The 23988-nt window shown below is 40.8% G+C and overlaps 1 protein-coding gene across 3 annotated transcripts; it reads left to right on the top strand.

Moving 5' to 3' along the window:
• The first annotated feature begins 3119 nt into the window (after positions 1–3119).
• Positions 3120–23953, top strand: LOC136525208 (DNA-directed RNA polymerase III subunit 2-like). 3 transcript variants are annotated; one of them, XM_066518198.1, is made up of 37 exons: positions 3123–3335; positions 3703–3824; positions 3911–4003; positions 6746–6812; positions 6895–6985; positions 7089–7141; positions 7310–7374; positions 7478–7583; positions 8648–8758; positions 8937–8996; positions 9115–9144; positions 9352–9402; positions 9484–9582; positions 11372–11431; positions 11500–11589; positions 12533–12634; positions 12718–12828; positions 12952–13068; positions 13791–13907; positions 13989–14069; positions 16227–16331; positions 16409–16489; positions 16563–16709; positions 16785–16829; positions 17098–17175; positions 17251–17390; positions 17562–17661; positions 17777–17895; positions 18020–18155; positions 18234–18364; positions 19441–19566; positions 19648–19703; positions 20073–20143; positions 21025–21109; positions 21201–21304; positions 22706–22834; positions 23578–23953. In XM_066518198.1, exons 1-37 carry the CDS (start codon positions 3252–3254, stop codon positions 23626–23628), a joined length of 3414 nt encoding a protein of 1137 aa, XP_066374295.1. In that variant the 5' UTR covers positions 3123–3251; the 3' UTR covers positions 23629–23953. The 3 variants fall into 3 exon arrangements, with proteins under 3 accessions (XP_066374297.1, XP_066374295.1, XP_066374296.1); XM_066518199.1 differs by lacking the exons at positions 3123–3335; positions 3703–3824; positions 6746–6812 and having other exon boundaries at positions 3947–4003; positions 23578–23951; XM_066518200.1 differs by lacking the exons at positions 19648–19703; positions 20073–20143; positions 21025–21109; ... (1 more) ...; positions 22706–22834; positions 23578–23953 and having other exon boundaries at positions 3120–3335; positions 19455–19566.
• Positions 23954–23988: the final 35 nt, after the last annotated feature.

Genomic DNA, 23988 nt, shown 5'->3' with positions numbered 1-23988 from the left:
ATCGGTTGTTTTAGGCCCAAATGAATAGGTTGTTTATTATTGAAAAAAGGTCCATCTAACCTCACTCAGCTATCTTGAAAACCCATCAACTATTTTGAAAATCCATTTTGCCTGTCGCAATTGGAAAACTAATTTTCTATATACTTCTTCAACTTTTGAAACTGTCACATTTACCTCCCCGAGCAAATCACGTAGCACCACGTCAGTCCGCAAAAAAAAGATATGATTTTTCTAAGATATATTAATCATATGAAATCATATTTTTTTGCGGAATTAAATTAAAATAATTTTTATATGAAAATTATAGATCTCGACGAGATCTACAACTTTCTAGTTTTTAGTTTTTTCATTTGAAGTCGTTAAGATGCTCAAAAAAAAATTAATGACATATTTAGACTCAAGGGTATTTTCGACTTTTCACACCTGCAGTTTGACGGCGTTAGAGCCCAGACTGACAGCAATGGCATGGAGGGCATAAAAAAGTTGGAGCAGTGGCGCTGAAGACCGCTGAACTTTTCCAGATGCACACAGAGCATCGCGATCTTTTTTAATGGCACACAAGGAATTCCCCCTTGATTGATTGGTGGCGCAGGTGGTTTCCCCTATTCCCCATCCCTCTCTCAATTTGGTATACATTAGACACTAGATGCAAATCTCGTGAGATTCGTAATGCTTTGCCTTCGGTGTGTGCTCAATGTAGTCTCTGAAAAAAAAAGTTCTTATTGTATTCATGCTTTTACAAACAGATTCGCTATTCCAAGCATCAGAGATGTGTATTACCTAAAACAATTGCAATCGAAATGTAAACACAGGCAATCTGAAGCATTGCTAAGAAGATAAATAGAGATGATAACTATCTTTACCATCTTTCTCTGTAACCTCTGGAATTAACTCGCCACACATTTATACATACAAAAATTAATGATGCAATGGCAACGCGCGTGCTATGCAATCATAAAGTACTAAAAAAAACATATGAGAACAATATCAAACAACTTGCATCGAGATTTCCAAACTGCTTATATATGTGTGCTTATATAATAGTATGTCATTGTTTGTACAGCAATCTGTGATCCCCTTGCATATAGAGTTCTACCGTGTTATAGGCTTAAAGTTCAGTTGCTAACTATTGAAGCTTACCTTTTCTTGTAGGAGCAATAGAAAAGAAATAGAAAATTCATCTGCATACATCTGATAATCCATAACTTATGGTGCAAAACACATTGCCTGGAGCGTTGACTGAATTTATTGCTGTTCACACAAGAATATGTATCGCTTGATATCTTAGCGTTACCGTATCGAATTATAAAGTCATGTTTGTTGAGCATAAACATAGCTTGTGTTCTTCAAACCATTGTGTGGGTGCCCCCGAAGGGCGCCTGATATCGAATTATAAAGTCATGTTTGTTGAGCATAGACATAGCTTGTGTTCTTCAAACCATTGTAGGGTGCCCGAAGGACGCATGATGTTCTAGTATTAGTAAAAAAAAAAAAAGATTGGCAACTCTATTGATGGCTCTCTTTATTTGCTATGCTCCGAACGTATCCTGGCCTATCTCTGAATTCCTAAAGTTGTACCGGGAAAGAGGAAATGGGAATCGGGTCGTACCGCAACTGCAACCCCACCTAAAACGATCAAGCGAACGGGTCCCCTCGGTGTCCAAGGGCTCGTTTAGTTTGCAAAATTTTTAGCGAAATGGTACTGTAGCACTTTCGTGGTTATTTAGCAATTAGTGTCCAATCATAGTCTAATTAGGCTTAAAAGATTCGTCTCGTGAATTTCGTCTAAACTGTATAATTAGTTTTATTTTTTTATTTATATTTAATGCTTCGTGCATGCGTCCAAATATTCGATGTGATGGAAAATCTTGAAAAATTTTGCAAAAAGAAGTGAAACTAAATGGTACCCAAGTTTGCCTACAACCACCTCTCCTATCTGCACCTCCTCACTCCCCACTCCCCAGGGTCCGGTGGTGATCACGATCGCCACAACACAGCCACCATGCCACCGCACGGATCTCGTCGCCGCGCCTGCAGCAGCAGCCACGGCGCCGCCGTCGCGGTCCCTGGCGGCGGCGCGCCCGTTCCTGCGCGGGGAGGAGGCTGAGGTGGACCCGGCGCTGCCGGGCCTCGCCGCCGTGCTGCGCGCCGCAGGCGCCGGCGAGTGCTGGTGCTGGCACAAGCACGGCACGTTCCTGGCGCACCTGCTGGACGTGCACCGGATCCTCCACCTGTGTGGCGCGCCTGACGCCGTGGCGCGCTGCGGCCTCTACCACTCCGCCTACTCCAACTCCTACGTCAACCTCGCCATCTTCCAGCCCGACACCGGGCGTCGTTCCCAGGCAGCAGCTCGTCCACGACGACCTGCTTTTCCACTACTCCGACCAGAACCTCGTCGACAACCTCGCCAGCTCTGAGGCGTCGCTCCGGGACGCCCGACGCGGCGTGTTCGACGACGCCCAGCCGTGGCGGCGCAAGATCCAGCGTCTCCTCCTGCCCGACGGGATCACGGTCAAGCACGGCCCAACCCAGTGGCGAGCGGACCTGGGCTGGCACGGCCCGGAGAAGCAGGCCGTGCCTGGGCCATACCCAGACAGGTGGCCAGCCGGCCCCCGGCCGTTAGTACCGGCCTGCTCCCGTAGCCGGCCCGCCCCCACCCCCTGAACCCTAACACCCTTCCCATCCCCCCGCGCACCCCCCTCCCGCCCTCCCCACGCCGCAGTGCTCGCTCCTCCTCTCACCTCTGCGCACAGCCGCACTCACGAATTGCGATTCGCGACGCGCCCAGCTCCCCTCCCTCCCCGCTCCCCACTCACAGCATCGCTCTTCTCCCTTGCTCCCTCTCTTCGTTCGCCGACCAGGTGTGGGCGCGTGGCAGCCGGCACCGCGTGCTCCCTTCTCTTCCCTCCCCGCGCCGCACGAGAGCCACGAGCCCTTGGTGCTCTCGCTCGTCTCGCTCCTCCCCCGTCTCGCACCTCCTCCGTGCTCTCGCCGGCGACCACCACCTCCGCGTCTCCCGCATCACCCGCCTCCTTCACGCCCCCAGCACCGGCCTCGAGCGCGCCGGCGGCCGCCCTCCTCCTCGACGCCCCCCGCGCGGCCGGCCTCGAGCGCGCCGGCGGCCAGCGACACGCCCCATCGTACGGCCGCACCCCACGCAGCCGGATTCGAGCGCGCCGGCGGCTGCCTCGAGCGTCTGCTTCCCCTCTGTTGGGCGTTGGCATTCTGTGGGCCGCGGTGTTGCTGATACAATGCCATTACCGACCTACCATTCGGTGGCAGCGCCGGTCAGGAAGCCTGTCGACAAGTTTGCTCTCCTCCCGGCCTTCCTCAAGGTCAGCATGACGTTCTCATTCAACAGTGCTGCCTGTTGATTTATTGTCCAGCAATTTTGTCACACTCAGTTTTTAATGCTCCCTGCATTCACGGGGCGATCAAGCAGTAGGCGTGTGTTAACCCGATTATTGTTACCATGCATGTTTGTTACAGTCATATGCACATCTCAGCTCCTCGCTCTGTTTGCCGCAGATTAAATTAGCTCCTTGCTCTGTTCCATACTTGGGTTATCTTGTATCTATGTCTAATTCATGACTCAAATATCAACTCATGCACATGTTTTTTTTTTATGTGCCAACGACTATTCAGTTTGAAGCTCGTGTTGCTTTGATTTATTTTTTTCTCTCTCTCTGATGGAAACACCAGGTTAGAGGGCTTGTGAAGGAGCACATTGACTCATTTAACTACTTTGTCGACAAAGGAATCAAGAAGATCGTTGAGGCAAACAATCGAATTGAAGCACGCAATGATCCATCCATTTACCTTAGGTATGCTCTTCAATTTGTGTAATATGTATTCTAACTATATTTTTAACTATTGTTATTAAGTATGTATTTTGTTGGTCACATTGCAGGTATCTTGATGTGCGTGTTGGCATGCCCTCGATATATGAAAATTGTAACGTTGAATCTATCACACCACATCTTTGTCGCCTTACTGACCGCACGTAAGCCTTTCATTTCCTCATATTTTGAACGTAAATTCATTTCCTCATTTGCATCGGTTTGTAGTTTGTACTTGCAAAACTAAGAAAAAAATAAAAGAGAAATTATGTTACACATCATTTGAGCTAGATGGAATAAGCAAAAGATTTATGTGGGACTGTTATGGCTCTGGTATTGTTTTCTTGCCTAACATAATTCGGGCTGTCCACATCAAATTTCCTATTGTAGATGTTAATGATGTTAGATGTAAATATATACTTGTTTACATTTCCTTCGATGTATATATGTTTCTTTGTATTTGTGTATGCATACACCTCTTGTAGTTGTATATTATCCTTAAAGGCATGTTGAACAGAGATGAGTTGTTCTTGTAGTTATATATTAGCCTTAAGGGCATGTTGAACAGAGATGTGCTATTGTTAACATGGTACCAGAGCTTCATGGTTGTCCTAGATTCTTCTCCTCTTGCTTGTTGCCTCTAGTGAGCCGCCTGTTGCCCTGACTAGCTCTTTCCTTTCCTTCTCTCCTTTCCCGCCGACGTGGTGACGTTCTTTGGCCCTGTTTTGTGTATCTTACCTTTTTTTTCTCAAACATGCAAGAGAATTGTGCGCCATTTCACTAAGAGAGAAAAGAGGAACAGTACAAAGGAGGGAGAAAAAACCACCACCCATGACTCCACATGGAAAAGACCAGAGCAACTAGCCTTCCACAGCTAACATGATCTGTGGATGTGAGACACAAGGCCAAAGAAACTAGTCCAGTATAGGATAGGCGACAAAGAGCACCCAACAGAAACTTAGGGAAAATTAACCCACAACAAGCGACACAGCCAGCAGCTCCTGGAGTCCTTTTGCCCCAGCAGAGCACCATAGTATGCATTTATTTGTGATTGTCTGCAGTAGAATTGTGACGCTCGGACTTGCACTCCCAGGCCACCAGGGTAATGAGTGAACTAAGCTCTTTTTTCATCTCCTTAGGCACATCCTTGATTGCCCAGTACCACCAACTTGAAAATTTGCTAGTAGAAACCGGACTGATGGAGCTCAACACCAATCTCTGAAGAATAATATACCAGACCTTAGCGAAGACGCAAGAGATCAACACATGCTGGATGGACTCTCCGGACAGGCTGCTGGATGAGGGAGTCCTCTCTTTGCTAGATGATCACCAGTCCAGCATCTATTGTTGATTGCAAGCCAAATGAAGAACTTGCAGTGTTGAGGAGCCCAGCTCTTCCAAATTCTTTTCCATGGAGCAAAAACGAACAGAGCCAATAAACTAAGCATTATAGGCTGATTTGCTAGAATAAATACCAGACCTGGTGAGCTTTCATCGGTGCTGATCTTCAACCCCCTCTTGCAGCAACATGTTATCAACCAAATTCCATAGCAGGAGGTACTCAGGACCGGGACAGAAGAGTGTACCTTCATATCTGAGACCCAATGGCAGTTCTCCAAAGCCCGCGCCACTGCGCTGTTTTATGGCTCTTAGGAATTGTTTCGAAAAGATTAGGTGCCAGCTCAGCAACTGTTCCTCGCAGCCACCTACCAGACCAGAACAGGATGCTTTCCCCATTACCAACTATGGATTCCACCGCAACCTTGTAAAGACCCTGCGCTGTGCTTAGTGCGGCAGCTCCTCCTGCCGATGCCCAGCTCGCTGCTCGCGCAGGCTCGCTTCAGGCTTCACCAATCCCGCATCCAACCTCGCCCCTATTCCCGGTCGCCATCGCCATGCGCGCGGCGCGCCACGAAGAGGACATGCGCCTGCTGTTCAGCGTGACCGCTACTGCTGGCGCTGCACTTGAATACTCGATCTCCGTCTAGGAAAACTGCATAGTCTTTCTCTGCTCTCTCTCTCTCACTCTCTGCTCAGTCCGGAGACCCAAATTCTCTCTTTGCTCCGGTCTGCACTCTACAGGAAGGCAACGTCAAGGACTCAAGGTGCTGAACAATCTCACTTGTGATTCGTGGGATCTGCATTAGATTTTGGCCACCTAGGGAGTGAGTTGGATTGTTGGAATCCGTAAATCCGATTTGTGATCTGTAAACTGCAATCTTGTTTGATGTTGTTGCAAGATGAGTTTTTTTCAGTATTTTGTACACTTTTGGTTTGTCGATTTGAGCAGTTCTTTTATCCTATAGCGGGGATGGGGATCCTCGTCGGGTACGTAATCCCCGCGGGGAACGGGGATGAGGAGAAAATGTCCCCCGTGAGTCTTAGCGGGGATGGGGAAATTTTCACCCCGTGGGGACGGGGATGGGGAGGTTGAACCCGACGGGGAATTCCCCATTGCCATCTTTAAGTGGTCGCTTCTACACCCAAGTTCCAGGATGGTACAATCACTAGTACTTGGCTGCCACAAACCTTTAGTCATGGCAGGACGGCATGTGGAATGCTAGGATGGTTGTTGAAGATAGAGTGATGTGGGAAACTCAGTCAATCTGACTTGATGGAATTTTTGAATGGGTAGAGAGGTAGGCAGTTAATTTTTCATTATGCATGATAGCGCATAGTGGTGGAGATGTTTCATGAAGCACCAAGGGAGGATTGCTCTTGGTTTGCAACGTGAAAGCTTGACATGCTGATCAATGGTGGCATTTGTAGATCTGTTGAACACCAATAGCTTGACTATCTTGGTGGTACAGTGGTGGTTTATGTTTCTAGCGCATGCTTCTGCATGTTCAAATTCTATATGACCTATCGAGTTGTCGTGCTTGCTCAAATTTCCTTTATTGTTTCAGTTATTCTGCTCCTATAGAAGTTGATATCCAATACACTGTTGGAAAGCAGCATATAGTGAAAAGAAGGGTACCTATCCATCTGACTCAAAACCCTTTTGTTTGTTTGATTTGGTAACTAAGTTGGCCTTCTATTTTCCTTTTTTCTTCAGGATAAGTTTATCATTGGCTACATGCCTATTATGCTAAGAAGTTGTGCCTGTATTCTGAATGAAATGGATGAAGCTGAACTAGCAAAATATGGTATATTAAATTCTTGTCCCTAAAAAAATATTTTCATTACTAAAACTTTGTAACCTTTTGTCTTACTTGCTGTTTTAATGGTCTCATCAATATGTTATGCCAGGTGAGTGCCCTCTTGATCCTGGTGGCTACTTTGTTGTCAAAGGAACGGAGAAGGTAACAGAAAACAGTGCTGTAATTTTCTTCTTTTCTTGCTGGTTTGATGTGGTCCGTGTTCCGTGTGCTACGATTGATTGCAAACCATAGTTATGGCCATTAACTGCTCAATGCTCTTGTAGTTGCTTCTTGTGTGTATTAATGATCTTGTGACATATTAATTTTCAGGTCATTCTAATTCAAGAACAGCTATCAAAGAATCGTATTATTGTTGACACTGATAGCAAAGGAAGGTTTGATTAAGTTATTTGATTACTTCAGAATATACTATTTTTGTTTGGCAACTGTAACATTAGACATTTATTGTTTTCCTTACTGTCACGCACATCAAATTAGGGTGATCGCATCTGTTACCAGTAGCACACATGCAATAAAAAGCAAGACGGTGATTCTTATGGATAAGGGGAAGATTTATCTACAGCTGAATCAGTTCACCAAGCCAGTATGGTTTATGTACTCCATTGTCCTGTTAATGAGTTTTTCCACTTTATGTATCAATTCATTTTGGAATACTTCATTGTGTTAATTCATTTTGAAATACTGGGTTGATTGGTGACATTCTTCATTCGAAGCTTTGGATATTTTTTCCATTTTTCTCAAACATGCAGTATATTAGGAACCGAAGATCAAATGGGAACACCACAAAGTTAACAAAGGCCATACTAACATGCTCCTACATGCACAAGCTCACTCAACCCTAAAACAAATGCGTGCAGAGCTGAACTTAAATCTCATTTCTCAAATACACAAAGCATCAGTTTGTGCAGGCCTTTTGGTTCCATTATTTTGTAACAATCGGGGGTTCGTTTGATTCTTTCGAAATGGTAGAAATAGCTATGGGATGGCTGTTTGAATGGAGAACCCGTTCACCTATGAGCAATGGAATTTCTTTTGTTTTCTTAATTGCTTTGCATTGGCAGAATAGGACTTAAACAGTCCTCCATGATTAAGTTATAAATCCTATCTTAGCAACTAGCTGAGTGCCTCCATGATTAAGCTATAAACCCTATCTTAGCAACTAGCTGATTGCCTTACTTAAATTTCTAAAAGTTCGCTCTCCTAATGTAATCAGGATGTCATGCTTCAACGGTTCAACCTATTCCATTCCTACATTAAATCTGGTTACTATATATATTTGACCCTCCTAAATCTGAGAGAAATTTAAGGGGTCATAGATCTTAATGATATTACATGCACTGCCTGAGTTGGACAATGGCATCAGTGTGTCACTGTTCAATGGCCACAAGCCCACTTGTTAGTCATGAGTTTCGGTTTATTTTTACATTTTATAAATGCTTGTAATGTATTGAGCTGACCATCTCAAATTGAAATGATTGGCCATCTCATTTCATATATAGCAAGTTGACCTTAGTTGCCTTATCTATCTTTTGATTAACACTTGATGCCTCTGTAATAAATGTGTGCGAGTTCTTTGGATCCTAATATAATATTGAATGCCTAAGTTGGTGAGCTATCACTCTATTTCTGAGCTTTTGAATTTTGCAGATTCCTATTATAGTGGTGATGAAAGCGATGGGAATGGAAAGTGATCAGGAGACTGTACAAATGGTTGGCAGGGACCCAAGATACGGAGATCTCCTATTTCCATCTATTCAGGTAACTATTTTTTAAATAGCCATGATAAAATGGGTATTACCTCAATAATTGTGAATTTGATTTTAAACCTGTGCTAAGTGTTTAATATTTTTTCGTCATCCATTTTTGTTTTCATTTTTCTCAATAGTTTATTTATATCTTATGTCTCTGGCTAATTAAATGTTTCATTATTGCTTAGGAATGTGCTTCAGAGAGAATATATACACGTCAGCAAGCCCTGCAGTACATGGACGAGAAGGTGAAACACCAAAATAAAAATCATTAACTTAATATCATGGATCGGTTATGCTGTTTAGCCATTCGTCTCGTTTTGAATTATGCTAAACAGACTGGTTTACTGTATACATTTTGTGCAGGTGATGTATCCTGGTGCCACAAATAAGAAGGTAATTGTTGACCACACCTCTCTTCTTGGCTCTTCCATTCTGAAATTGATTGCTAAGGATGAGGGGCTGATGCTGAGAGCTCAGCTTCTTATTAATCAATAAAGTTACTGTTGCTTGTTCCTGTCTAAAAGTATGCATCCAAAATGCACATCATTTTTTTTGTAGTGAAGCCATCTATATTTGTTGTTCTTGATTTCTCACTTTCAGGAAGGTCGGTCAAACTCAATCCTCCATGATGTGTTTATTGCCCATGTGCCGGTGAGATGAATGTTTTTACTTATTGCAAGCCAAAATTGAAATTAATGTCATAGCTCATACACTTGCAAATCTCTATTTTAGGTTAAAGATGGGAACCTACGACCAAAGTGTATATACACTGCTGTAATGTTAAGGCGCATGATGGACGCAATCTTAAATTCTGACACCTTTGATGATAAGGCAAGTTCAATGATGACCCATATATCACTTCAGTGAAGGACTCAAAATATTTTTCTGTCAGCTAAAGCTATTTTTACCAACTCTTACTGAAAAAAAATCATGCAGAATCTTGTGTGTCCATATGGTAGAATTAGGTTAGTTCTTTTTTTATAGGGAATTAGGTTAGTTCTGATGCAAGTGGTATGCGATGGGTGGTTCTGGGTCACTGACTAGTTTGTTTATGTGTTTTGGGTTGACCTAGTGACCCAAAGAAAAGGAAAATTACATTCGTAACAACCATTGACTTAATACGGAGTTCTAAATTTGTCTTGTACTCCGACGCCGAGTGCTTAGTGGCGTGAGAGAAAGTGTGTACTCTGAAGGAAGATGGCGGGCTTGGCATCAGATGCTCTTAGACACACAAAACACATGTCTACTGATGAAACTGCTGCACCGGCTGCACCACCCTGGAGAATCATCGTGGGTGGCATGGACAAAAGAGCAAGTTGTCATTGCTGACCTGCATGGAGTGCTCACTGGAAACCATTGGGATGCCCTTCGGGGCCTCCTCCCGGCCTACTGTCAGATCTCACATGTTCAGGTGGGCAATGGGCAAGACACCTCATTCTGGAAAGATCAGTGGATTGGCGACCAGCCGCTGTCCTCGCAACTGCCAGCTCTACACAGCCACCTCCTGAGAGAAGGAGCTTCAGTTGAGGAAGTTGTCCTCCAGACTTGCAACACAATTCCAACCACGCTTGAGCCGGCAGGCGGCAATCGAGCTGCGCCAACTGGAGTCCATGCTGTTAGGTGTGAACCTGAGTGACAACCTGGACATGCGCTCATGCTTCTTTGAAGATGAAGACCATCGACTCCACCAACCTCATCTAAGATGAAGACCATTGACTCCACCAATCTCATCTACAAGGCCTCTGTCCAGATTGAAACTATATGCACCTGTCGTATACCTTCGTCTGGCGCAACTATGCCCCACCGAAGGTCAAATTCTTTCCTTGGCTTCTGATTCAGAATTGCATCCAGTGCAAGATCAACCTGAGAAAGAAGGATGTCCTTGACATAGACACCTGTGACATTTGCGGGCTCACTGGTAAGGACGCAGACCCCATTATCTCTCAGTGTCCGTTCACTCGAGCCTTCTGGATGAGAATCGGATGGAACCCGGACATGATCGCCGCGTGTGCAAGAACTGTGGACCTCCACAGCCCCGCCAGGAGTACCCAAGGACCCAAGGAAGCCCTTCTGCTCTGCTGCTGGGAACTGTGGAAACACAGTGACGTGGTGTTCAGGTCCCAAGCACCAAATGTTGAGCACTTGCAGCCTGCAGAGAGACAGCAGAGAGACAGCAAAGCTATGGCTGTGCCGCCTACCCATACAAAAAGCCTGTTAAGTTTCATATTGGAGGCTCATGTTTCAGATGTAATCTTACTCCCCCTCTTTGCTGAGATCTGTATGATTCAAGGCTACAATGCCTAACCTTTTACCACCAGAAACACACTGGAATCTTTGGAAATATATCAGGTAGGGACTCTTCGTCCCTCCCGTTGGCTTTAAAAAAAATTGTCTTGTACTTTCTTTATGGTCTACTCTTTCTTGCAAAGAAACAAAATGTGCCTTATGTTTATTGACTTAATGAAATAAAATATACCTTGAATGTTAGTGATGGACACATGGAGTGATGGATGGTGATTTACTACAACATTTGTCCTTGAATATTACTTAGAAAAGAAGGGTGAAGGTTTTTTTACCACATGCTTATCATCTAGTTGACATATTTTCTTACATTTTCCAGGATTATGTTGGAAATAAGAGATTTGAGCTATCTGGCCAACTAATATCTCTTCTTTTCGAGGTGCATATTTTTCTCATAGTTTTTATTAGATGTTACATTTTTTGTTTCTTATGGTGTTTCTTTTGAAGGATTTATTCAAAACAATGAATTCCCAAGCTGTGGAGCGCATGAATAAAAATAGTGACAAGACTCGCTCTAGTCCTTTGGATTTTAGCCAGGTAATAGTATGCAAGTGCACATTTATGGATATTCATTTGTTCCCATTTTGCCTCCTGTTACTCTTGCAATGTTGTAATCACCAAGAAGGTTCACCTGAGTTCTGAATACCTAATATTGCTGTAATAACCCAATGTGACAGGTTACATTTCTAGCTGTAATATCTTCAGTTTTATCATTTTAATGGCATAACCTTGTTATCTTTGGTTGGCAATTTGTGTGGAAGATCTAAGGACCTTGCTGGGGCTTTAATATTTTTCTATTATTATATGCTTGATTGGGTAACATATACTTCTTGGAAGATCTATTTGTTGACTTCAAAACCAGAGCTTAATCTGTTTTATTACTGGTTACTCTTTTCCAAACCGACACCATGTTTGACAAGAAGATATCAGAGCTTTTAAAACTATTTCTTGATTATTTAAAGTTAAAAAAAGCTGACTGTTGATCGCAGTGTGCACGGTAGGTCGGTAGCACGCGTGGACAGTAGCAACTAACAATGACCCACTCTTGTAAAGTGTGGTTACCTACACATTAATTTTGGTAGAGTTATTTTAGATACTAGGGGTTGCCAAATCATGGGATCCTCTCTAAAATTATGCAGGATCGTCTATAAATATACGGGGAGCCATACCTTTTTTGGATAGAGTAAGAATTAAACCAACCCATGCCCTGGCTTTCATGTTACTGCCCTTCACCACCACTACGCTGGTAGCGTCCTTGCTGCGTGTGCCATCCCCTCCTTTTCATAGTTAGAGATGGCTAGCCTAGGTGCAGCCACTCCTTTTTCTTCTCTTCTTTCTTCAAATCCCTCTCAAATTTATCATCAAATTACCCCCCTTCCGAAATATATCTGAGGGTGTTGTCTCATTAACCATATTTGTTAACCACTTAGGATGCTCAGACATGGTGTCTTGTTTATGTAAATGTGTTCCCTTTTTGCAGTTGATAATGCAAGATACTATTACCTTTGGTTTGGAGAGGGCTATTTCCACAGGAAATTGGGATATTAAACGTTTTAGGATGCATAGGAAAGGTGTATCTCAGGTACCAAGTTCTCCATACCTTTGATTTTTATTTATCCCCCCAGTTATTTTTTTAAATGTAACCTCTTTTTCTTCTGATTAAAGGTTCTTTCAAGGCTATCCTACATGGCAACTTTAGGCTACATGACGCGGATAACACCCCAATTTGAGAAGACTCGTAAAACAAGTGGTCCACGTGCTTTGCAGCCTAGTCAGGTGAAGAGAAATCTTACAATGTTGCTACATCATAGAGACAAAAATTTCGTGGAAACCAAGAATGTTAAAACCCATCTGTTCTTCCTATACTGTGTAATAATGTAATAGTTTTATTTGTAACAGTGGGGTATGCTTTGCCCATGTGATACTCCTGAAGGAGAAGCTTGTGGATTGACAAAAAATTTAGCTTTGCTTTCTCATATCACAACAGACCAAGAGGAGGGCCCACTGATAGATCTGGTTTGTTATATTTTGGTTCATTTAATTGTACTTTTTGGTGTTGATGTTTTGTGCCTATAATAGTGCATTAATGATCCGATAGGCCCTTAAGACCATGATTAGATAGCTAACTTTCTATAGCAGTTTCATACTCTGTAACAACTCTAGCATCAAAATCTTTAATACCCAAATTGCTATCAAGCGCGCTTTGTTGTTTACCATCTCGAACCTGTTGCATACAACAGTAGATCCTGCAATACCTTGATTGCAGAAGTATATCAACTAATATTTTCATCTTCAGGCTCTTCTAGGAGTTGCATTAGATTTTAAACTGCATTGTACTTTTCTAAATGTTTTCAGCTACAAGCTTTCTGAATCTTTTTGGGTGTGGCCTTGAATTTCTTTTGTAAGTGCTTAAAATGCATTCAAGTACAATCGGTATTGAATATAGTAATAACTACACAAAAGCAACCTTTTGGACACCACAACAGCAAAACTGTACTTGAATACAAAGTTCCTGTAACTAGCCGGACCTTACAGAGCAGCAAAGCAACCACAAACTGATCCTTAGTTACATAAGATACTTGTCTGTTTGCTTTAGTACCTATAACTTGGTACGCTGATTCAAAATTTTCTTACTCTCTTTTCACTTGGTTTCTCTACTTCTATTATAATCAAGTGCATCAGTTTATCTATAATATTATATATCTATTATTCTTATTTGTGTTCATTCTTTACTGTAGTGTTATAGTCTAGGCGTGGAGGATTTATTGTTTCTATCGTCTGAAGAAATTCATGCGCCGGGTTCATTTTTGGTCATGCTCAATGGATTAATACTGGGGAAACACAAAGATCCTCAGGTCTTATTCATTACAGATCGTACATACGTCTTTATTTATTTGACTTTTCTTCCATTATAAAGTTGTGTCTCATGCTTTCAGAGGCTTGTTATTGATTTGAGGAATTTACGTCGATCTAACGTAATTGGCGAGTTTGTAAGCATTTTTATTAATGAGAAACAGGTATGTCCTTTCTCTTTGTAACTATTAGGTTATAACGAATCTGATCATCACGCAAAAGAAGCTGTGTACCTATTAGCTGATATTATCCTAAAAAAACTTGGAAATTAATTTTCAGTTGTTCCTTCGTCCCCAAAACACAACTCTGAATACAAACTTTTTAAAATATAGCAAAAATACACTAATATGAAATTACTTTTTCAAGATTTTCAAGACAAACTCATCATTTCATGTTCAATTATCCAAACGGAAAATCAATACATGAAAAGTAACTTGTAACTGAACTTTGGATCTGTTGACTCCTGAAACTCTTGTTGGATACCATTTGGTCATGAGTTCATGAGTGAATGGGATTGTGATATAGTCATATAGAGGAGCTAGAAACATTTGAACTTCTTAGGGAGGTAAGTATAGCATAGATCTGGAAACTGATTTCCTTGTTTTTCTGAATTGCATTTTGTATGACATCTTGCTAAGCCTTTAATACTTTCAGATAAGAAGACCTATGATATCATATTTTTCAACAAAAGTGAACAAAAATGGTTGCATCAGCATTTCTACTGGTTTAATATTTTTAAGTTATGCCTTAATCTTGTATATTGCAAATTTGTTGTCCCGTGATTTATGTTTCTCATAAGGGGGACACTTTTTTTTTCCGAAGCATGGGCTGAACTGCATCTCATTGCATTAAGAAGGAGAAAATATTTACATTACAAGACAAAATTCACACCACACCTTACTTGTTCAAAGAATACACACGCCTGAAACTCATAAAACACTCAAACAGAACAACTAAAAATGACCTTTATTAGGCAGCAGCCCAAAGCTGCGCCAAACCTTTTGCACCAGCCTTACACCAGAGGTTCCCTTCAAAAATTCTTCTAAGAACGACCTGGACATTTGGTACATCACCATTAAAACACAATCGTTTCTGTGTCTCCCAATCGTCCATGCTCCTAAGGTGATCATTGAGTTTACTCCGCTATTCCAATGTCCTGGAATTAAAGTATCAATTCAAAGCCACCAAACACAGAATACCTCATCCTCAACTCGTGGAGGGAGGTCTGGTAAACCAGAATACCTCATCCTCAACTCGTGGAGGGAGGTCTGGTAAACCAGAACGTCATAAGAGTAAATACCGTCTAGAGAAGACAATTTGTCAAAATATGTTGAATTGTCTCCTGCTCTTGGTCTCATAATGGCCACTGATTTGGATGAGGCAGCCCTCTGCGAGCAAGTGTATCAGCAGTCCAACACCTATCATGTGGTGCTAGCCATAGGAAAAATTGATACTTCTTAGGTACCCAAGATTTCCAAATAAACTCCCATGGCTCAAAATTAACAGCCCCATTGAAGAAGGCCACATAAGCCGATTTTGCTGAATACTGATTGGATTCTGTGAATCTCTAACGATGGTCATCCTCTGCATTTGGACGCAGCTGCACGATTGTGTCCAAGTCCCAGACATCAAGAAAATCATAGAGGGCAATACCACTACCACCACTTATATCCTGGACCCATCAATGATCCATTAGGGGCTCTCTCACAGTAAGCTGGTTCTCTCTTCACTTTAGGATTAAAGCAAGAAGATTAGGGGCCAAACCAGCAATTGATATTCCTTGTGTTTCCATTACCCACATTAGTAACCATGTCAATTGGGAAAAGGCCCTGACTGAGGCATGAACTTGGATAGGAAAAGCAGCCCACTGTTTGTTAGGTTGCGTGTTGGCAAGCCAAAGTCATTACATCCGCAATGCCTATCCAAAGGATTTAAGATCATGAAATACCAAGTCCTCCAAGCTCTTTGAGGCGACAAACTTTAGTCTAAGCAATCAAACAATGTCCAACCTTTGTCTCTTTTCTTCCCCTCCAAAGAAAACTTCGGCAGATTTTATCTATAGCCTTGACCTTGATGGCCCATGGAGGGAGGTCTAGTGCGAATTGGCGATAGCTAGATAGATCACTGCTGAGGTCATAACAACTTAACCTGAACCAATATCTGTCCCAAGGAAGGAGGTCTAGGGGGACATTTCTTGAATGTGTTTTTTTCCATGTCAAACATGTAATCTTTTTTTACTTGTTATCTGTAATTTAATGCTTTGTATGTTTTTTTATCAACGAATAAGTTGCAAGATACTAACCTTGGACCTGCTTTTATAGCGTTGCGTTCACATTGCCTCTGATGGTGGCCGTGTTTGTCGCCCACTTATAATTGCTGATATGGGGATATCAAGAATCGATGAGACTCACATGGCAAAACTGAGGGTCGGCATTTTGAGTTCCATAATTTCTTGACTTGTTATCCTTTATTTTCTCTTTCTCATAAGTTGGTTTTCCCTCAGGATGGAATTTATGATTTTGATGATTTTCTGAGTGGTGGGCTGATTGAATATCTTGACGTCAATGAAGAGAACAATGCACTGGTACATCATGATTCTTTTGCCTTTTTTATGGTTATCCAAATTGTGGTGGTGTGTACTAATATGATTCAAACAGATTGCGTTGTATGAGCACATGGATCAAGATGATGTTGAAAGAAGCAGCATCACACACATTGAAATAGAGCCATTGAGTATCTTAGGGGTTGTATCTGGACTTATTCCATATCCACACCACAACCAATCTCCACGTAATACTTATCAGGCAAGGATGTAGATTATCATTATATATCTCATTGTTTCTTGGTTTATTTTTCTATTGACATTTCACTTATTTCAGTGTGCAATGGGTAAGCAAGCGATGGGAAATATTGCATATAATCAGGCAAGGAACCTCATATTTTTTGTACCAGTTCATTGTTGCATTTTTTTTTGTTGAAAAATCTCTCGATTTAAATGCTACATTGGTTGGTTTGGTTGTAACTATTGCATGTATTCAGAATATTCAGAAACTTAAAGTTAATTTTTATATTGTATTTAATGACTTGTTTGATCTTCTGATGCTGTGATATCTCTGGTTCTATCTTCTTTCTCAGGTTCTTTACCCTTTATGGCAAAAGTAATGTTTTATTTTCTTTTGTAATGCACTGCAGTTGTTCAGAGCAGATTCACTACTGTACTTACTAGTGTATGCACAACGTCCACTTCTAACGACGAAAACTATTGAGTTGGTTTGTGTCTAAAATCTCACCCACACTCGTTCTTTGAATCAGTATGGTGGATATTTTACTGCAATTTGTTTTCAGGTGGGGTATGATAAACTTGGTGCTGGGCAGAACGCCACTGTTGCTGTCATGGGATATAGTGGTTATGATATTGAAGATGCAATTGTGATGAACAAGTCATCCCTTGATCGAGGGTTTGGCCGTTGCATAGCATTGAAAAAGTAATATTGTACTTCCAATCAGTGGCATGTAGTTTGTTTTGATTGTTTGATTGAAGTGCTTTGCTTTCATGTCTCTAGTTCTGTTGGTCTCCTATATTATTGGTTTTTTGTTTTTTTTGAATGAAAATTATATTATTAGTTTTTTTTACATATGTTATTTTCCACTTACAGGTACACAGTTTTAAAGGACAACTATGTAGATGGTGTATCGGATAGGATTGTTAAACCCCAAAGAGATAAAGATGGTGTTTTGATGAAGCAGAATATGAGAGTAAGGATATGGAGTTATCACTGCCCATATTCTGCCACTATTTTTTAGAACTGTTTCATTTTTCTCACCTAAGCATGTTCTAGTTAACACTAACAATATGATTACTTATTGAAAGGCATTGGATGATGATGGAATTGTCGCACCTGGTCAAATTATTCGCAATCATGATATCTATGTGAACAAGCAAACTCCCATGAACACTTCAAAAGGTATAGGTAGGCCACTGACAGACAGGTAAGGATTCTTTCCCCTTGTACTTTTCCTTGTTTATGTGTCCACTCTTCAATTTTAGGGTTATTAAGTTTTGGTCTTGATGAATGCTATATATGTTTCCCTTTCCTGTAATTTTACCATCTAGGTGCTACAAGGACTCCCCTGCCATTTACAAAGGTGTTGATGGTGAGACTACTGTCGTAGATCGTGTAATGCTGTGCTCAGATACAAATGATAAGTTGTCCATTAAGTGTATTATTCGTCACACTAGAAGGCCAGAGGTATGGTTTGTATGCTCCATGCACCTTTTTTTTTTGCACGGATGGATATAAAATTTTTCTTTCATGTTTGTATTTCAGGTTGGTGACAAATTCAGTAGCAGACATGGGCAGAAAGGTGTTTGTGGTACTATTATTCAGCAAGAAGACTTCCCCTTCTCTGAGAGAGGAATCTGTCCTGATTTAATCATGAATCCACATGGTTTCCCAAGGTTTTATTTTGCTTGTTATTTGTTTTATTTTTGTTATTTTCCTCACCTATCTCGTTTTATCTGAGGAAGTTTCTTCTCTCATGATCATTAATATGAATATTGTAATTGTAGTTTTATTTTGTAACTGTATACCATCTGAGGTATTTAGCTTAGCTCCGAATTAATATAGAATTTGGGTTCTTTAGTTCATTCTTTGCTGTCACTAACTATGGGGGTCTTAGAAGTTGATGTTTCCAGTAGTGGAGATGACATTATATAGAGAACCTCATGAGCCATATGGGCCTATAGTATATGGACCTTGATAGACTTAACACTCCCTTCAAACTCAAGGTGGAAGTGGAGCATCTGAAGCACTGAGTTTGAGCAAGTGAAGCCAATGTTGCTCTCAAGTTTGTGCTTATAATTGAATAAGATTGCCACTTGCAATTTTGAAGGCACATACTGGAGAGATTGCTTTCTGATGAAAATGAGACTGGGTGAAAGTGGCATGCACTAATGTGTTTTGTAAGTTCATGCTTCATGGGATCATTAGCAATCTGTATGGTTCTAGAATTATCACATTAAGAGGTAGGAAATGCCAAAATCAGTTAACAACTAATGAAGCAATACAATCAATGAAGTGGTAGTGCTTGAAGTTCATGCTTGTTGGACTTCCATACAAGAGGTCAAGAGCCCAGAAAAAATGCAATAATTTGTAACAAATGATGACCTGTTGAGTAAGCATGAGGGTGAAGCAGACTGACATGGGCATAGAACAAGCACTGATATGATCGTAGCACATGAAGCAATGCCCAAAATGGACTTAAGTAGGAGCACTGACAAATGGACTCAACATGTGGACTGCAAAAACAATACCACGACCGGTAACAGTATGATAAACAAGGCTGCCCACAGTATGCCACTATAGAGAGGGATCCTCAAGGAGTATATTTGTCCTATAGGATCCATTGATCATGGGCATGCAAAATAATCAATGCTACAAGGCTTTATATAACTAAATTGGTTTTGCTGGTATTATTATATTTTCTGTGTTTATGCTTATTTCAAGGCTGCCTTACTCTTATTTTGCTCGCTAGTCGTATGACAATAGGTAAAATGATCGAACTTCTTGGTGGAAAGGCTGGTGTTTCTTGTGGTCGATTTCACTATGGCAGTGCATTTGGTGAGCCAAGTGGTAATGCTGACAATGTTGCAGACATAAGGTATACTTTGGCGTTTGGTCATCTTGGGACTGTAGGTGTGTTTATTACTACGAGTTTTAACACCCATTTCTTGCATACCAGCTCTTCTCTAATTAAGCACGGCTTCAGCTATGGTGGAAAAGATTTCTTGTACTCAGGTATACTTGATATCAAATTACTTTATACTTGAGCTTTAGTTATCATGTTAAATCTATTGATTAGATTCGACAAAATTAGAAAGCACTTAACTCAATAGTCCTGTAGCGGACTTGTGGATTGAATGAGTCATTGGTGCACCAATTTGCAATAAGCTAATGTAAAAATATTACCATTAAATTTGGTGTTTATAGAAATACATAATATACAAAAGCTACATTGGGAAAAGGGGACAATCTTCATAATATACAAAAGCTAATGGCTTCAAGTGTACTACACTATTCTAGTCATGTAAATATCTTGTTTCTTGACATGTGTTCTCGACTCATGTTCCTGCCATAATTTTCCAGTCTTAATATTTCTCCTCTCAGGAATTCTTGGTCAGCCACTTGAGGCATACATCTTCATGGGGCCAATCTACTATCAGAAACTGAAGCACATGGTAATGATGGTTCCATTCTTTTGTTCCTTTTAACTTGGTTAGGCTTTGTTTTCTATTGCTTCTGTGTCCTTATTTTTATGCTGGGCTCTCTCTATAACATTACTGCACAAGGTTTCTAAATGCATTCATTACATATAAATTGGTGTCAGTTGTGTATCATGAACAAGCTTTTCTCTACCAACAATTGGTACAAGGCCAATGGAAGAATAGTGTTTTCACTTGAATTGACTATATTCATCGATGCAGCAAAAGTTTACCAGTCAAACCTCCAAAGTGTTTTTTTTAACATGCTGAGCACGTTTTTCATTAAGAAGAAATAGTGTTGAATGAGTATAAAGTGTTTAATGAGCAACTTCAGTGTGATAGGAGATGACATGTTAAGTAATCTGAATCCACATATAGCAAGATCTCAGTCCAAAACTCTAGGAAAAGATCTAATCAACGATCTGGAAAACATTGTGATCAAGGACAGATTCGACAACGCCTCACATTAATGGTCTGGTCCACCAACTAATTTGCTAAAATTAGGAGGCTACATAATGGATAGTGTTAATAAAATTACACAGCTTACCAAAAAAATTGAACGAGAGGCAAGCAGGTAAAAGAAAGGATAAGGTGAGGGGTAGATCAAATTCATTAACATGTGGGGCCACTGTTCTTACCTAAATCCTTCTATCATCCAAGCACTCCCTAATGAAGTGGTAGCGCACATTGATGTGTTTGCTACGCTCATGGAACACTAATCCGCCCGACAGCGCCCAGCCAAGCAGCACAGCAATCTTTGCTACACCAGTGTCAGACTTTGGCAAGATTTGGGTGTCTAAAAGTGGATTATTTCTTTTTGGTACCATTCTAATTTTCTTAAAACATGGATTCTCTAGGTTCTTGATAAGATGCATGCTCGAGCTAGTGGACCACGGGTGTTACTGACCAGGCAACCAACTGAGGGGCGAAGCCGTGATGGAGGTTGGCAATATCTTCTTGTGCTGTAGTCATACGGCTATATTTACTAGTACCTGTTGATTATCTTATTCTCATTCTATAATATTGTTTACAGGCTTGCGTCTTGGTGAAATGGAACGTGATTGTTTGATTGCATATGGTGCTAGCATGCTAATATTTGAACGGCTAATGTTGTCAAGTGATCCTTATCAAGTCCAGGTGATATCAGAAGTAGTTTGTGACTTATATTTTTTAGACGTTGGAATGATGCAGGGTGGCCTAAATGCTAATAGTATTATGGAGTGAAATGTACTGGATCTTTGAGCATTTCCTAGACTGTCACTTTGTGCATAAACTCGAAAAGCAAGGATCTAAGTCCTTCAACCTTTGAAGTGGTTCACTCTAAGAGAAATATCACCTCTTGTTAACCCACTTAAAAAGTATGATGAATCGATCATCACTTTGAGGTGACTAGTGCATGTTACTCTATCATATATATTTTGCCAAAGAATAAATTTGCCTCTTGACCATTGGGCCTCTTGTCTTGAAAGTGGAACTTTTTCAGGACACATAATGTTGTTTGATCCCTACTCCCTAGGACATACCACTAGTTGATTTTGTTTTGAGGCACATTGTGGTTTTGTAATTTGTCCCTAGGACTATCATATAATACAGTTGAGTTATAAAAAGAACATTTTGACCTTCTCCTTTTGGCCCACCTGTCATTTTTTTAGAACCCAGGATCTTCCCCATTTCCATTACTAGAACGGAAATACAAGCAGTTAAGAGTTTTTAAGAAAGTAGAAAGAAAAAGACCAGACAGCTAACAGGAGTGCGCTTAACCACCAGCGCAAGAGAGGATTCGAACTTAACTGACATAACTACTAGCGACAAAACCACCTTGACAGTCTATCCTGATTACATCACCTCTCAACACAGACCAGATAAAGAGCATTACATCTCTGCATACAGCGTCTTGGTCTTCTTGGACGCCAGCAGCGTCATACTCCTTTCCATTTACACTAGAACAAAAATCTCGTCTACTTGGGCTTGTTTCTGAATTCTTGTTGTATTTTAGGATAAAGTGACAATAAAAATGGTAACCAAATAAAGTGAACACAGAAATTAAAAAAACTAGAGACAGATTTTTGTTTTTGTTTACATTCCATAATACTGTTTCTGTATTTGTTTCTGTCAATATCATATTTGATTTTGTTTTTGAGAAAAAAATGTGGAACTAGAAATAGTTTAGGCTTTGAGAGACAAACCTGAGTCTGCTGGTAGGTTTTGAGATGATAAGTGCCGGTTTGGGGAGAAAAAGGAAAGAAAAATGAGAAAGGCATAATGGTCTTTTTAACCGATCTCCAAAATGTTTGTTTTCTTCAGCACCTAGCAAAATCTACGGGTGGGTGTTAGAGACAAACTGTTGTATCAGGTGTTATCTAATTCATATTAGAGTACTGTAATAATGGAGCTAACTTAGCCCAATGGCCAGGCCAGTTGACAATTTCTGTTATTTATGTCATTACTTATTTCAACCAGTATCATGAAGCACTCTTTTTTTTCCCCAATGGGTATTGCTGTGGCCTCACCTCGTGTATGAATGTGAACATTTTTCAGGTTTGCAGAAAATGTGGCTTGTTAGGCTACTACAATCATAAACTGAAGACATCATACTGTTCAATGTGCAAAAATGGGGAAAATATGGCCAAGATGAGGCTGCCATATGCTTGCAAGCTTTTGTTCCAGGTACTGCATAAGAGCGTAATGTATTGCTTTAATCATAGAACCTGATTTATTTTGGCCCTGCAATGTAATTGTTTTTCTGAGACTTCTTAACTGCCACAAAAATTTAGGAACAGTTTTTTTTTCAGGTATAGTACCCATCTGGTATATGTGCTAACAGATCATTTGTGTTTGAATTTTTGTTAAGATTAGTATCTCTTATGTGGACTACTCTGTTTAGTTCCCAAAATGAATGTAGGTTGTTTTAGCCTTCTCTCTAAATGAAACCATCCTAGAACTTTTTTTTTTTACTCTTTACTCCGTTGCCACCTTGATATTATGCTACTACTCACAAATGAAGTGCAGTGATGTTTTAAGCCTTATTCACAAGTCTAAAGTGATACGTTTGGAATTGGACTGATCGCATGCATAAGTTTTTTTTTTTGCAGTTTTTTTAGACAAATACATGTTAGAGCTATTTGCATTTTCGTTAATGGAGATGCTGGAGCTCTTTATCACCCCCGCCTATTTCTCTTTATAAATCTGCCTGCAGAAAATTCCACAATCCACTTAACCCAAATGAACTATCCTGGTATCGGTCCCATTCCCAAAATGATAAATCTCATTTCTTGGTAGGGGAAAGTAAGCCATACTATGAGGAATTTTGTCAGCATTACCTTAACTAATTCTGCTAGTACATGTAGGGTATAGCTATGCCATGCTGCATTTGATTTCATTATGTTCACTTGTTTGATTTTCTATTTCAGGAATTGCATGCAATGAATGTTGTTCCACGCTTGAAGTTAACTGAAGTATAATACACGATAGATGCTGGAACTGGACCAGAACATTGCTATCCAAGACAAAATACCGGGCAAGTGGCTGAAGTTAACTGAAGTCCTCTTTGATAGGGCTTCTTTGCAACTAGTCAAGAAGCCAGAGAAACCACGTAGGTTCCGGGCTTCTCCTGCGAAGGTGTAGCAGATTTATTTCGGCCGCCGTGCAATTGTTGTATATGTAAGCATGCTATGCCTGAATGATATGTGTAACTTTTCCCGATGACTCTATATTATCATATATGAACCAATCTGGGTTTTTTTGTGACGAAAGAACCTAAAACCCATGTAGATAACATGTCCTAAAGTTTTTGCAACCTAATAAAAAATTTATTGTTTAGA

Source organism: Miscanthus floridulus, chromosome 19, assembly GCF_019320115.1.
Source record: "Miscanthus floridulus cultivar M001 chromosome 19, ASM1932011v1, whole genome shotgun sequence".
Lineage (NCBI taxonomy): Eukaryota > Viridiplantae > Streptophyta > Magnoliopsida > Poales > Poaceae > Miscanthus > Miscanthus floridulus.
Note: the sequence above shows the minus strand (reverse complement) of the source record. Positions and strands in the feature narration are given on the sequence as shown.